Below are 13266 nucleotides of genomic sequence, written 5' to 3' on the forward strand. Positions count from 1 at the left end.
AATTTTTAATATCATAGCTGCGGACGTGTTGGCGACGAACTGTGGAACTACATTTCATCCCGCCGTTCAGGTGTATTTTTTATGGCCCCGATCCCTGCTATCGATTCTTGACAACCGCATACAACACCATAGAATCATAGCCAGGATAATATAATGGTTCTACAATAGAAGAATATTTTTTATCTATTATAGTTTGGTTAGGCAGGATTTAATTGAATTTTAAAAACCAATACCGTCAGGCAATTTGTATTCTAATTTATTCAATGAAAACAAATACGTGACTGTCACTATTTAGTGTGCACAATTTATGTCGGATATAGACAGCCTACCCATGGGGTCCACATCATGAAGCGGGCCCCCAGGCTAGGATCTTTGGCAGCCCCCCCTACCTATCGCTAAGGACAAAGGCAGTGTGACGCTCTACAGTAGCGTTTTCCAAATGGTGTACGCGGTAAAATTAATGTGTATGTTTTATTGTATATTATCCATTTGAATTACGGAGATGTCGAGTATTGATGCACAATTAAAATTTGTATCATACAACTACATAAGTTTAAATAATATTATTGAAATTTTTGATGCGTTTATCTCACTTATCTGGTCGTCTCGCCTCGCCGGGCCCCCAGGCTAGAGCCCTGTCAGCCCCCCCCTTATGGGGGCCATGAGCCTACCTCTACCTAACCATTCACACTACTGTGATGTGCAATTTTTTTGACGTTTGTCTCCATGACAACTCATGTTGTAAAAAATATGCATAGGATAGGTTGTAAATAATAAAACAACTTTGTATATATATTTCATAATAATTTTGTATATTTTTTTATGTATTTTCATGTTTCCAATAACACTGCTTTTTATTAACAAACTGCTAACTACAGAATAATGCTTAAATCTTAAATCGTAATTAATTTTAATTCCTCGCTTACCTTAGATCCGCTTAATAAATTCTATGAATGCTTCAACTAATAAGTCTACCATAAAAGTTAACATAAAAAAAATAATATTAAAGTACAGATGAAAAAAACATGTACAGTAATAAACCTTCATTGTGCAGATTCCCAAACAAGAAATATAACGGGACTAGGGTTTCCCTATGGGCAAGAATTCACCGGGGTTCAGATTTTATAAATTTGTTAACATAATAACTTGATTATTCATTGGGGTTAAATCGACACCCCCTCAAATCCGATGAATGAAAAATCAAGATATCATATTCACAAAGAGAATGAACTCTCAGAATTCTTCAGTTTAATCATATTAAGCGTTGAGTTATGTTTTTTGAGCTGCAAACAATTAAAACGTTAAACCATGTACCACAAGTACAAAACAACATTACTGATAAGTGCCAGCACAATTATAAGACAGTTTCGCAGTGGAATCCTCCCAGTCAGTGAACTTTTATGGAAACAAAGCACACTGTCAACTTTAATAAAAAAAATCTATAATAGGTAGGTATTCGATATAGGTAGCAATTATTTCTATTTTCAAAATGCAAAAAGGATAATACTACTTTTGTTGCCTCACAAAAATTAAATAGAATATTATTTTTCTACTACAAAAATTTAAAAAAACAGGATATTTGCACCAAAGATTCTTGAAAAGTTGCCAATTCACAAACACTCAGACATAAAAGAATATTTTAGAATAAATGCAGCAAAAACATTAGCTTAAAAATTAAGACTAAAAAAATAGTACTTTTGGCAGTAGATACAACCCCATCTTTACAGATTACATAACCGACATAGAAATTAAAATAAACTATTTTGATCTATTGGTACATTATGTAACAGAAGTAGTACATATTACAGAAAATTCTTATTTCATCTCGCTGCCTGGAATTATATTGTCACATAAGTACCATTGCATTTACAAGTGCACGACAATTCAAAAAGCACTGGTCTGTACTTGTAAAGTGATACAATGACAAATAGAACTACAAAAGAATTAAAAAAATAATTGACTACAATGAAATGAAATGAGAATTTACAAAAGTAAACCTGTGTAAATGGTTGTTTTGGTGAGAATGTTCAGTTCGAATTTTTACAACTTAGGGTTTGGAATTCTTACATCATACCACCCATGCCGCCCATTCCTCCCATTCCAGCCATAGGATTGGGTGCATCTTCTTTTGGAATATCGCAGACGACCGCTTCAGCCGTGGTGAGTAAAGACGCCACGCCACTGGCATCTGTCAACGCAGTACGCACAACCTTTGTGGGGTCAATGATACCTTTTTCAATCATATTGACGTATTCATTCTTCATGGCATCATAACCGAAAGCGTCAGCGAGTGATTCCACTTTGGCGACAACAGTAGCTCCGTCAATGCCAGCATTCTTCGCAATCGTCATACATGGCATCCGCAAAGCATTTTTGACAATTTCTACACCAGTCGCTTGATCTGAATTCGATGTTTTCAGCTTTGAGAGGGCAGGTGAACATCTGATAAGTGCGGTGCCACCACCGGGGACGATTCCTTCTTCAACGGCAGCGCGGGTGGCGTTCAAGGCATCGTTCACTCTGTCTTTTTTTTCATTGACTTCAACCTCGCTGGATCCACCGACTCGTAATACGGCAACACCGGAAGCCAGTCTCGCGAGTCGCTCTTGAAGTTTTTCTCTTTCATATTCTGACGTGGTCTCTGAAATTTGTTCTCTCAATTGTTCGGCGCGTCTGTCGATGTCTGATTTCTTTCCCTTGCCTTTGAGCAACAGGCAATCGTCTTTGGTAATTAAAACTTCTCCGACAACCCCCAAATCCGTAACCTGGACGTCTTCGAGCTTGACGAGATTGCTATCATCCCCGAAAACTACTCCGCCGGTGGAAATAGCCATGTCGTTGAGTGTAGCTTTGCGGTTATCGCCGAAACCTGGAGCTTTTACAGCGGCCACTTGGAGGCCAATTTTCAATCTATTTACAACCAACGTGGATAGTGCTTCGCCATCGACATCTTCAGCAATGATAACTAATGGTTTTCTCTGAGCGTTCGCTAATTCTAATGCGGGAATGACACTTTGAATTGAACTGATTTTTTTTTCAGAGAAGAGGACTAAGGCATCTTGGAACTCAACTTTTGCACCTTTCGATGAATTGATAAAATAGGGGGATATGTAGCCACGGTCAAACTTCATACCTTCGATGACTTCTAATTCGTCGATTAAGGTCTTGCCGTCTTTTACGGTTATTACACCTTCGCGACCGACCTTTTTCATGGCATCCGAGATCAATTTACCGATAGCTGTGTCTCCGTTAGCAGATATGGTCGCCACTTGTGCGATTTCTTCGGGCGTCGTGACCGGTTTCGACATTTCCTTCAGTTTGGATATGACGCAATCCACAGCCAACATGACTCCGCGACGGATCTCAATGGGGTTAGCGCCTTTGGATATCTTCTCGAAGCCTTCTTTTGCGATCGCCCTAGCCAAGACCGTCGCGGTAGTGGTACCATCTCCAGCTTCCTCGTTCGTGTTATTTGCGACATCTTGCACGAGCTTTGCACCAATGTTCTGAAATCTGTCCTTCAGTTCGATGGCCTTAGCGACGGTGACTCCGTCTTTTGTAATTTTAGGCGACCCCCAGGACTGCTCCAAGATGACATTTCGACCTTTGGGTCCCATCGTTACGGCGACGGCATCGGCGAGTATATCTACGCCTTGGAGCATGAGAGCCCGCACTTCAGGTCCAAATCGCACATCTTTCGCGTATGCCCGCGAAGCCAAACAGGCATGACGGGATGTGACTCCTTGGCGAATTACGTTTGATAGTCTGTACATCTTGAAATTATATGTTTTAATATATAAAATTAAAAGACCGGCATGTGCAGTAAGCACGAAGTACGAGAACCACGCTGCTCGATTTCACAATCAGAAAGGATGTTGCTAGTGAAAAATTACAAACATGGATTTTTTACTATCATCTTGATAACCCTGATAACCCAAAAACTATTTTTTATGATTTTGTTCTTCATAAACCTTTTAATTCTCAGGTTTAAATAAAAAGAAATGTACCTATGAATATGCATAGATTTTTTTTTACCTTTGATAACATATCTGTTTTTCATTTTCTTCTCCATACCTACATTTATCATTTCGTGGAATGTTCCAGAAAGTGACTTACCTACCTACCTAATTTATTATTGATCATTTTTATCAATAACATAATAATGTAATCCATTCTCCATCTTACAGCGTAGGATTGAAATATTATTATGCATCAGTAAATCAAATTGTTTGTAGATAATATCTACTAATTAGGTACCTAGGTAGGTATTTCAAAAAAATGTTGGAAAATTATTTTTATTTTTGGATTTGATGGATGGGTGTTAAAGTTCGAAGTTGATTTTTAAAAGTAAACGATAATTAATTGGTATACGATTATCATTTTTTACTTCCGTTATTTGAGAGTTTTATTTTAATTACTGTCAATGTCAGCGGATATTTAAACTGAATATTTGTTAGCCATATTCCAATATTTAAAAAATATACTCAATTCTTGTCAAAGTGTTTCCAAATAATTTCGCTATGGCGCTACAAATGTTATTTCCATTTAGATTTCGCCGGTATTCCCGTGTTCCGTTCGGCTTGTCGAATTCTTCGCCTCTGTTCAAAGTTGCTAATATCGTTTCTCCAATGTCTACGTGGAAAGAAAATAAAGAAAAAATCCTAGAGATGGACGTGGAATTGAAAAGAAAACAATATACTTCAAAGAAATATGTAACTTTGGATTGTGTACCAACGTGGGATGAAGAAAGTAATAGTGCTAAGAATGTTATCACTCCAAACGATGAAGATAAAAGAGAAATGAAAATCACAATGGATGTGTCTCTTAATAAACTAATAGCACAGAAAATATCAGTTTGGCAAGGTGATATTACGCAGTTGGAAGTAAGTTCAATAAGTTCACATAATATCTTGGTTTGAGAGGTCATAATCATCTCTATTAGATACCTACTGTGATGGAATTATTATTCTGTGATGAACCTACTGTGATGGAATAATAATTTATGAAATATACTTTCAGCGTTTACCTGGTGGTAGTCACCACACATTGATATTGTTTCTCCTAGTGTAGTGGTACCTATATCCGATAAGTTGCTTGTTATAACAGTGAATAAATGTATGGAGAAAATCATACACTAAAATGTCAACGAATGTTTCTTCATTACATCTGAGATCTCGCTATATCCGTGATCGTAATAACCGAGTACGACTGTATATTATGTAACAATATTGATTGTTTATTATTTTTGTTTCAGATTGACGCTATTGTGAATGCAGCTGATGGTAGGCTTTTAGGAGGCGGAGGAGTAGATGGTGCAATTCATAGAGCAGCAGGTCCCGATCTCAAGGTGAGCTCTATAATCTACAGTGTTAACACGTATTATCGTGCAAGTTGCAAGATTACATGCACAGATCAAAAAAGTTCAGAAGTTTCTGAAGTTTCACACGATTCTTGCCGCTTATTTTTATTTGTTTTTGGGAAGCAAAGCAGGGTTACGCCCACCTAAACTTTGCCAATTTAACGATTTGTTAGGAATGAATATTGAAAATGCAAAACATATTGGACAACAATATGTGTATTGTGGGGCCCAGAATTTGAACCTGGGACAATTATTAGGTATCTCATTTGAGTATGTATTTTTAAAATATCTTTTTATTTTTCAGAATGAATGTGCCACTTTGAATGGATGCAGTACTGGGTCTGCAAAAATCACCGGAGGCTACCGTTTACCAGCAAAATGTGAGTAAAAATAATGTTTTTCAAATTTTCAGCTACAAGTATCTCGGAAAAATGTGTCTCAAGTAAAACACTCATTCCATGAAGGGACCATAATATTATACGGGGTTCCAAAGTGTCTTGAAAGACTTTACGTGGACTTTATGTTTGCCACATCTTCGATTAAATTTTGATTCAAATACATAAGTTTCTTGAAAAAAACAAGTTGTTACCTAGCCAACAGGATTCCAGCTCGTGACCCATTCATTGATTACAGTGCAGCATTCACACCTTCATATATACTGTAATCTCATTCATTGTTTTTTTTTTTATCAATGGGGCAGTTTTATTTTTTGTTAAATACGAGGGTGGGTCAATAATTCCTTAGAAAAAAGCATTAAAACAGTTTTTATTTTTGTATTTTTTTTTTTATTTCTCAACATAATCTCCTTTGAGCTCAATACACTTGGTTAGACGTTTCTCAATTTTTTTTAAACCGTCAGAAAAATAAGTTTTCGGAAGGTCCTCAAAATAAGCATTTGTCCGATCGATGACTTCTTCATTTGAAAAAAACGTTGTCCACTTGCGTCCCAAAATACAGTAGCCATCAGTGGCGCACCCAGGGGGGGGGCCAAGGGGCCCTGGCACCCCCCAAAATTATCAGAATGATTTTAAAACAGTGAAATTGAAAGCCGATAAACTATACTTTTGGGCTTAGACAAATAAAAACACGGCAAAAAAATGATTTGTAATTCTTCAGCACCCTTTTTAGAAACATTTCTTAGATTTTAATTTCTAACACAAAAATTTCGAAACACTAATGTCAGGTTTTTTTAGAAACCTAATCCCTAATGGAACTGTCAAAAAATTCTCGGTGTCCACCCGAATTCCGGAGTGGTATAGGTAATGGCTGAGGAGGGCTGACAGGGCTCCAGCCTGGGGGCCCGGGCTGTGGGGGGCCCGGCATGTCGGGTTGACCAGATAAGTGAGATAAACACACATCATACATTAGCTTTAATAGTAAAAAAAGTCGCCTGCGGCGCTATTATACTTTATGGCCATGAACATTTTCAATTATATAATTGTGCAATATATTTTTTCATTATTATGTGTCGATACTCGGCAGCTCCATTATTAAAGTAAATATATTAAAAATCGCCAATAATTCACTGTATGAGTACCCTTAATTTGAACTAAAACACAATTTGAAAAACGTTAATGTAGTGTTTCACACTGCCTTTAATCTTCGCGGTAGGTAGGGGGCCCGCCAAATATCCTATCCTGAGGGCCCGTTTCAGGATGTGGGGACCATGGTGTAGGTATACCGAGTGCAACAGACAAAAGGCCGATAAACGAGAAATTAGGCTGTGAAGAAGAAAAAGATCCTATGGGACTAATTTACATTATCCTCCTTGGGCCCCCCCCAATATTAAATCCTGGGTGCGCCACTGGTAGCCATAACCTTACCAGCTGATTTTACGGTTTTCGCCTTCTTTGGACATGGTTCGCCTTTCGCAATCCACTGCTTTGACTGTTCTTTCGTCTCGGGAGTATAGTGGTGTATCCATGTTTCATCTACAGTCACAAAGCGACGAAAAAATTCATCCGGATTGCGTTGCATGAGCGACAACAGGGCTTTAGAGGCCACCACCCTATTGCGTTTATTGTCGACTGTGAGCAAACGCGGCACCCATCTTGCAGAAACTTTTTTCATGCCCAATTTGTCATGTAAAATAGAAATGACGCTACCTTTTGAGATCCCTGTAACCTCAATTATCTCACTCAACTTTAATCTTCGGTCACTTAACACCATATCGTGGATTTTATTGATCATTTCTGGTGTAGTCACCTCCACAGGACGTCCTGAGCGTGGTTCATCCTTTGTTGATGTACGACCACGTTTAAATTCATTTAACCAGTTATAAATAGTTGCAAGTGAAGGAGCAGATATGCCGTGAACTAAATCCAACTCATTTTTTATTTCCTTTGCTGTTAACCCTTTTATATTAAAATGTTTAATAACAGCTCTAAACTCAATTTTCTCCATTTTTGTAAACAAGCAAATTTTTTTTTTAAATGTACGAAAATAAAAAACAACAACCCGACCAATCTGATTGAAACTTCGCAGCATACTGAATCGGTAGTGCCGCTGCATGAAAACAAACCGCTTACAGTACTAGTCGCGCCACCTGTCGGCTTTTCTAAGGACTTATTGACCCACCCTCGTAGTTTCCGGTTCTGTATTCATAAGTACATAAAATAACACTTTTTCTAAGTTGTGTCTCTTTATGATATTTACCATTTTACAACGTTTTTATTAGTTCGCAATCTTGTTTGTCCGGTGGTTGTTTGTCCAGTACAAATCTTGCAATCGATTTTTAACTAACTTCCCTACTAGCTAGACATTTGAAACTTTTAGAATATATCAGAACACGATGCCAATGCATTCTTTTAATACTTTTAGCCATCTTTAAGCAGAATTGAATCATTTTCAGTTAATTCTGTTTTGTATGGATAGTTATTTCAGAAAAATCCGTAAAAAGTAAAAGACTATGTATTATTAGTTGCTAAGTGGGTGGTCCTAGCAACAAAATTATTAATAATATATACGTGCGTTACTATGGAAATCAAAATGAAATTTCAGTATTCTATATTTGTTTTTTATTTACTTCATATCGAGTGCAAGTTTGAACATATTGAGCATAATAATTCAACATAGAACTTAAAAACGTTGTATATAAAAAGTTCTTTTTATCTTGTAATTATATGTGTTCAGTTGTGTGCAGTAAGCAATAGAACTGGATCTTCGGATCGCAAATCCTCATTACTGGTCGCTGTAAATCTGAAAAATATTATATTATGAATAAAACTCCAGATATTGATTTATTTACTACTGATTAAAATCGTCTCGTTCAATAAAATAATTGAAGAGCTATTCTAACATAATATCACTCTTTGTATGTGTATTCAGGCAGTTAATTACTACAATAAGTTAACTTCAAAGGTGCTATAACACTCCCTATCTTGGCTGTGTTAAATTTTACAGCGAGATAGAGTGTCAATTACACATTGAGTATAGACTATTTTGCAAAATAACACTATGTCACATAATATGTACCATTATAAGATATTTCTTGGCACATTAACTGTAATACATATCGTCACCGTTCAGGCAAAAGTCACCAACCCTAAAAACATAGTTTTGAGATATCGCAATTTGAAAGTTTGAAAATGCAGGAAAAATCAGATTTACATGTTTTTATGGTTTTATCTACATTAAATTATTTTCTCATGTCTTCTTTACAATTTCTTTAAGCTACTTTTACTTTTTGATGATAATTAAAAAATCTGGAAGGCTTTGAAGGAGGCAAGGTAGCTCAATTTATGGTTTGGTGACTTTTGCTTGTTAATAATCTGAACAATGTTAGCCAAAATAAGAATAGTGACAGGTAGTGATATAAGTAATAATGAAGATAAAGTGGTAAATAATAAGTTTTATTGAATGAAATAGTCTTTTAACATGTTTATTTTTGTGTTTTAAGATATAAATACATAAAGTTAATGAATTAAGTGGTTTGTTTGACTGTAAAACTAATGCTAATAACAAACCAACGAAAAAATTTGAAATTTAAGTAATAACATAATGAAAGCAAAGAAAGATTTACAGATAATAATTAAAAACTACTCCTCGTCGGTATCACTTCAGACATCAGGTTCTGCATTCCTATTAATAACGCTGGTTGAGCTCGGCAGAGATTGGTACCAGTGGTGGAATTCTTGGGGTATCACACCTTTTTCACATAATACCATTAAGTCTTTATGTTTCTGTGAACTTATTGGTAGAGGCTTATTATACGCCTTTGACAATATATTTGGAAATGTTGGAGCAAGATTCCGAAGAGCAATATTAATTTCTAAATATTCGCCGGAATGGCCATACCTATATTTTATAATTGAAGGACTTTGTTTTTCAAATCTGAAGCATTTCACCTTTAACCAGTTAACTTTTTGCCCAGCCGTGTTCCTGGTTTTATTTTTTAATACTTGTTTGGACAGGAGACCCAAATCATAAAAATCGCTGTATTTCAGTTCTTTTGTGGTATACGGTGTCGCAGTTTTTTTATTGCGATTAGATCGAGCAGCTGAAAAAATGTTTATCCAATCATGCATCGTATACACACTCATGAATCGCTTCTGTTTCTCAATAGCACTGTGCATACTGTCACATTCCATCATTGAATGTCCGGATTCTAAAAACTTTTGCTCCAATACTTCAATATTGTCTGAGCTCTGCACCACGTACATCAAAAGGGCCACTATATTTTGATTGCGGTTCTGGCCACCGCACGTGTCACCAAAAATGGACACTTCTTTTATATTGCTTGGCAAGTTAGTCATATAACTATACAAGCATGTACCAATCTCGATGCTACCACGCTTGCCATTTACCTCATGCCAAGCATAACAGAAAGCATTATTAGGCGGAGCTCCTTCATAAATTGTCAAATTGTAGCAACAGAGTTTTCTGCTGTAATACAGAGGTGAGACATCGCTACTTAGAATTTGTAAAACACTCTGTAAATCAAAGGTTACTGTTGCAAAAGTGTTTTCTCGAGTTGCCCTTTCTTTGTCCATAGCTTTGTCGGTGTTGGCTTCCCTCTCCCTGTTTTTATGTTCGGTGTAGTTTTTCTCCAATTGTTTCTTCTCGTCACCGTCCTTCATTGCGTTATATTTTGTGCAGAGAGCACATTGGTCTTTTCTCGGTCTAAAAAAGGAGTAATTATAGTCTTTGCAAAATATCCTTTTGTAAGATGTGATGCTTGGAGGTATGACATCCTTTCCTTTGCAAAATTCTGTGAACAGTGCAAACATTTTTGATATCGATAATTTACTGTCTAAATATTGCCGGCTCGATGATTTTTTCCTCATTTCCTCCTCCTCCTCATTTAGTTCCTGTAATAAGTAGTAATACAATTATTAATATATTGATAATATTATTACTGGTGAACGTTTTAGCTTTACCCTACACAACAAAATATACTTACAATAATAGGCACAGCACTTGTATCTGTCACTTCCATATAAATATAGTTAGGCGATTCGCTAATAGAAATGTTATCCATTACATTCTGAAACAATACAGTATGTAAGAATTATTATTTTTTCAACATAATAATAAAAACAATACAATTGGTTGGTTCTGTTAAAGTTAACTCACATCCTGGGTATCGTCATTGGAATCAACTTCATTAATTTCCATGATATGGGGATTTTGATTTAATACATCGATGCATAGAATCATAGGTTGTACTCTGAAACATAAAAAATATTTTTTACATTAAATTCAGAACTAGGTGTGGAACAAAACACCTTAATTATGCTAAAATGAATATGAAAACAAATTTACCGCAGGGGCAGAGTTAACATCAGATTCATTGACGTTCATAGTGCTTAAATTATGTTGTGTACCGGATATTCTGTATCCATCTTCAATAAATTCAGTTGAAGCACTCTGAAATACAAGAAAAGTACTTCATTATCAAGTATAACCTCCAAATAATTAATATGGTAAATAAGACAATTTCAGTCGATTCACTTTAATGTCTTTATTGAATATAAGACAAATATTTCATTGTAATTTCATTGGGAATTGAATAAAAAGTTTTGTTTTCGACAAACACTTACCGGTACAACAATTTCAACGTCACTTGATGCACTGTGATATTTCGAGTAATGCATGATAACAGAACTCCTGTTCGACAAATAAATATTACAAATCTTGCAAAGCATTACGGAATCTGGTAATATAACAACAATTAGTCCCAAACAATCCACAATCGAAACAATATCGTAACTCGAAAATCCAAACGTTCAATGATAGTTGACACGATGCAAGTGTAATCATAGACGAAAATGACCATAAACGAAAATAATTGTCAATCACAACTCTCTATGGTTGGATGGTGACTTTTGCTTGTTTATTTCGTCATCGCTGTGCTGCATTTACGAACAGACAAATGTCACCATCACGCTATGGCGAGTTTTGTTTGATTTAATTTAGATCAAAGCGATCTTATTATAACAAACTATTCTTGTTTGGTTATTTTTGCGTATTTCAGACAAGTATTAGATGTTTTCAAATGACAAATCAGTAAAACTCACCATCCATAGTATAGGGACTTTTGCTTGTATATTTATAACGAATAATTTATTTTTTTATAGAGTCAATAATGTCTATTCGACTATAATGATTTTTGCTTGTTAAGATTTTATCGAAAGTCATTTAGTGAAAAACAAATAATTCCGATTTAAGGAAAATTTTACTAACTAATGTACCGTGGTGACTTTTGCATCTTAAAGAACATAATTTTACGCTTCGAGTGACATACTCAACTCAAAACTGCCATTTTTAGGTTTGGTGACTTTTGCCTGAACGGTGACGATATTGTCTATGAGCCAATATGTTCAAAATACGTATTTTGGCGCTCTCGGTTAAACGGCACAAGCCACATTGATTGGTGCATTAAAATTTTGAAATTGACCAATAGACTACTTGCACTCGGTTAAAATCAATACCGCGCATGAATCATCCATACTAAAGAATCAAGCAAGACCGCGTATATTCCTAGATCCAACACAGTGGACGAGCGGAGAGTTGGGGCAATACCGCGTAAGGTCCAATTGATTTACAAAATAATCTCATGATTGAAGATCGTGACTAAGATGATTTGGCCATTTGACAGCCTTCTCCGTGGCTCAGTTCTGTCAGTGAAAAATCTGAAAAATTCTTGGTTTCTACTATGCATCTGGAGGGAGTTCATCATTTTAAACCTTAAACCTGACCAAATATATTTTTTTCCAGATAGTCATCCTCTTATTTATGACCAATCAAAATATTGAATATCAAAAGAAAAATATGAAAAATCAGTATCCTGTCCGTATCTCTGTTGGACACTTAACATAAATTAGTTTGCGAGCCTTTAAATTACTAGGCCATTGAAAATGATCACAATGTTCAATTCAAGAATATAGCAAAGAACAAAAATAGTTTTATTTAAAAAAAAAAAAAGCTAGTAAGTTATATTGTAACACCTATATGAAATTATTTTTCTTTTCCAGATGTAATTCATACAGTTGGACCCCGAGATAAGAGCCATGAAAAGCTCCAGTCGTGTTACCAAACATGTTTTAATTTGCAAAAAGACCACAACATCAAGTCCATCGCTTTTCCCTGTATTGCAACTGGTATATATCATTTCCCTAACAAACCTGCAGCCCACATCGCTTGTAGCAATGCGAGGAAATTCCTAGAAGATAACATTAAAAACCAAAATGGTTCTGTTGAGAGGGTAATATTCTGTGTGTTCATGCAAGAAGATGTTCAAATATATCAAAGATTGGCACAACTCTACTTTCCATCGGAATAAATAGATGTCTATGGCTATGAAAAGATACCATTTATAAGGTAACATTTGTGAAATACCTACTGTTCGTACCTACTACTGTTTTCAATAAACGATTATAATATATTCATTGTTTTATTTGTTGCTA

The 13266-nt window shown here is 35.7% G+C and overlaps 2 protein-coding genes across 2 annotated transcripts; one reads left to right on the top strand and one right to left on the bottom strand.

Annotated features, from left to right (window-relative positions):
• Nucleotides 1-783: 783 nt before the first annotated feature.
• LOC147066752 (heat shock protein 60A-like) lies at nucleotides 784-3877 on the bottom strand. The gene has a single exon (XM_085954829.1). It carries the CDS (start codon nucleotides 3771-3773, stop codon nucleotides 2064-2066), a length of 1710 nt encoding a protein of 569 aa, XP_085810955.1. The 5' UTR covers nucleotides 3774-3877; the 3' UTR covers nucleotides 784-2063.
• Nucleotides 3878-4537: 660 nt separating this feature from the next.
• Nucleotides 4538-13244, top strand: LOC147066753 (uncharacterized). The gene is made up of 4 exons (XM_085954205.1): nucleotides 4538-4883; nucleotides 5255-5347; nucleotides 5664-5739; nucleotides 12835-13244. Exons 1-4 carry the CDS (start codon nucleotides 4629-4631, stop codon nucleotides 13140-13142), a joined length of 732 nt encoding a protein of 243 aa, XP_085810331.1. The 5' UTR covers nucleotides 4538-4628; the 3' UTR covers nucleotides 13143-13244.
• Nucleotides 13245-13266: the final 22 nt, after the last annotated feature.

Source organism: Rhyacophila brunnea, unplaced genomic scaffold (assembly GCF_057557595.1).
Source record: "Rhyacophila brunnea isolate RB1 unplaced genomic scaffold, BYU_Rbru_1.0 scaffold_4, whole genome shotgun sequence".
NCBI classification, from domain to species: domain Eukaryota; kingdom Metazoa; phylum Arthropoda; class Insecta; order Trichoptera; family Rhyacophilidae; genus Rhyacophila; species Rhyacophila brunnea.

Coding starts and splice junctions, on each gene's coding strand:
- LOC147066753 (XM_085954205.1), top strand. CDS start 4,629: ATGTCTACGTGGAAAGAAAATAAAGAAAAAATCCTAGAGATGGACGTG. Junction 4,884..5,254: donor GTGATATTACGCAGTTGGAA/GTAAGTTCAATA, acceptor TTTTTGTTTCAG/ATTGACGCTATTGTGAATGC. Junction 5,348..5,663: donor CAGCAGGTCCCGATCTCAAG/GTGAGCTCTATA, acceptor TTTATTTTTCAG/AATGAATGTGCCACTTTGAA.
- LOC147066752 (XM_085954829.1), bottom strand. CDS start 3,773: ATGTACAGACTATCAAACGTAATTCGCCAAGGAGTCACATCCCGTCAT.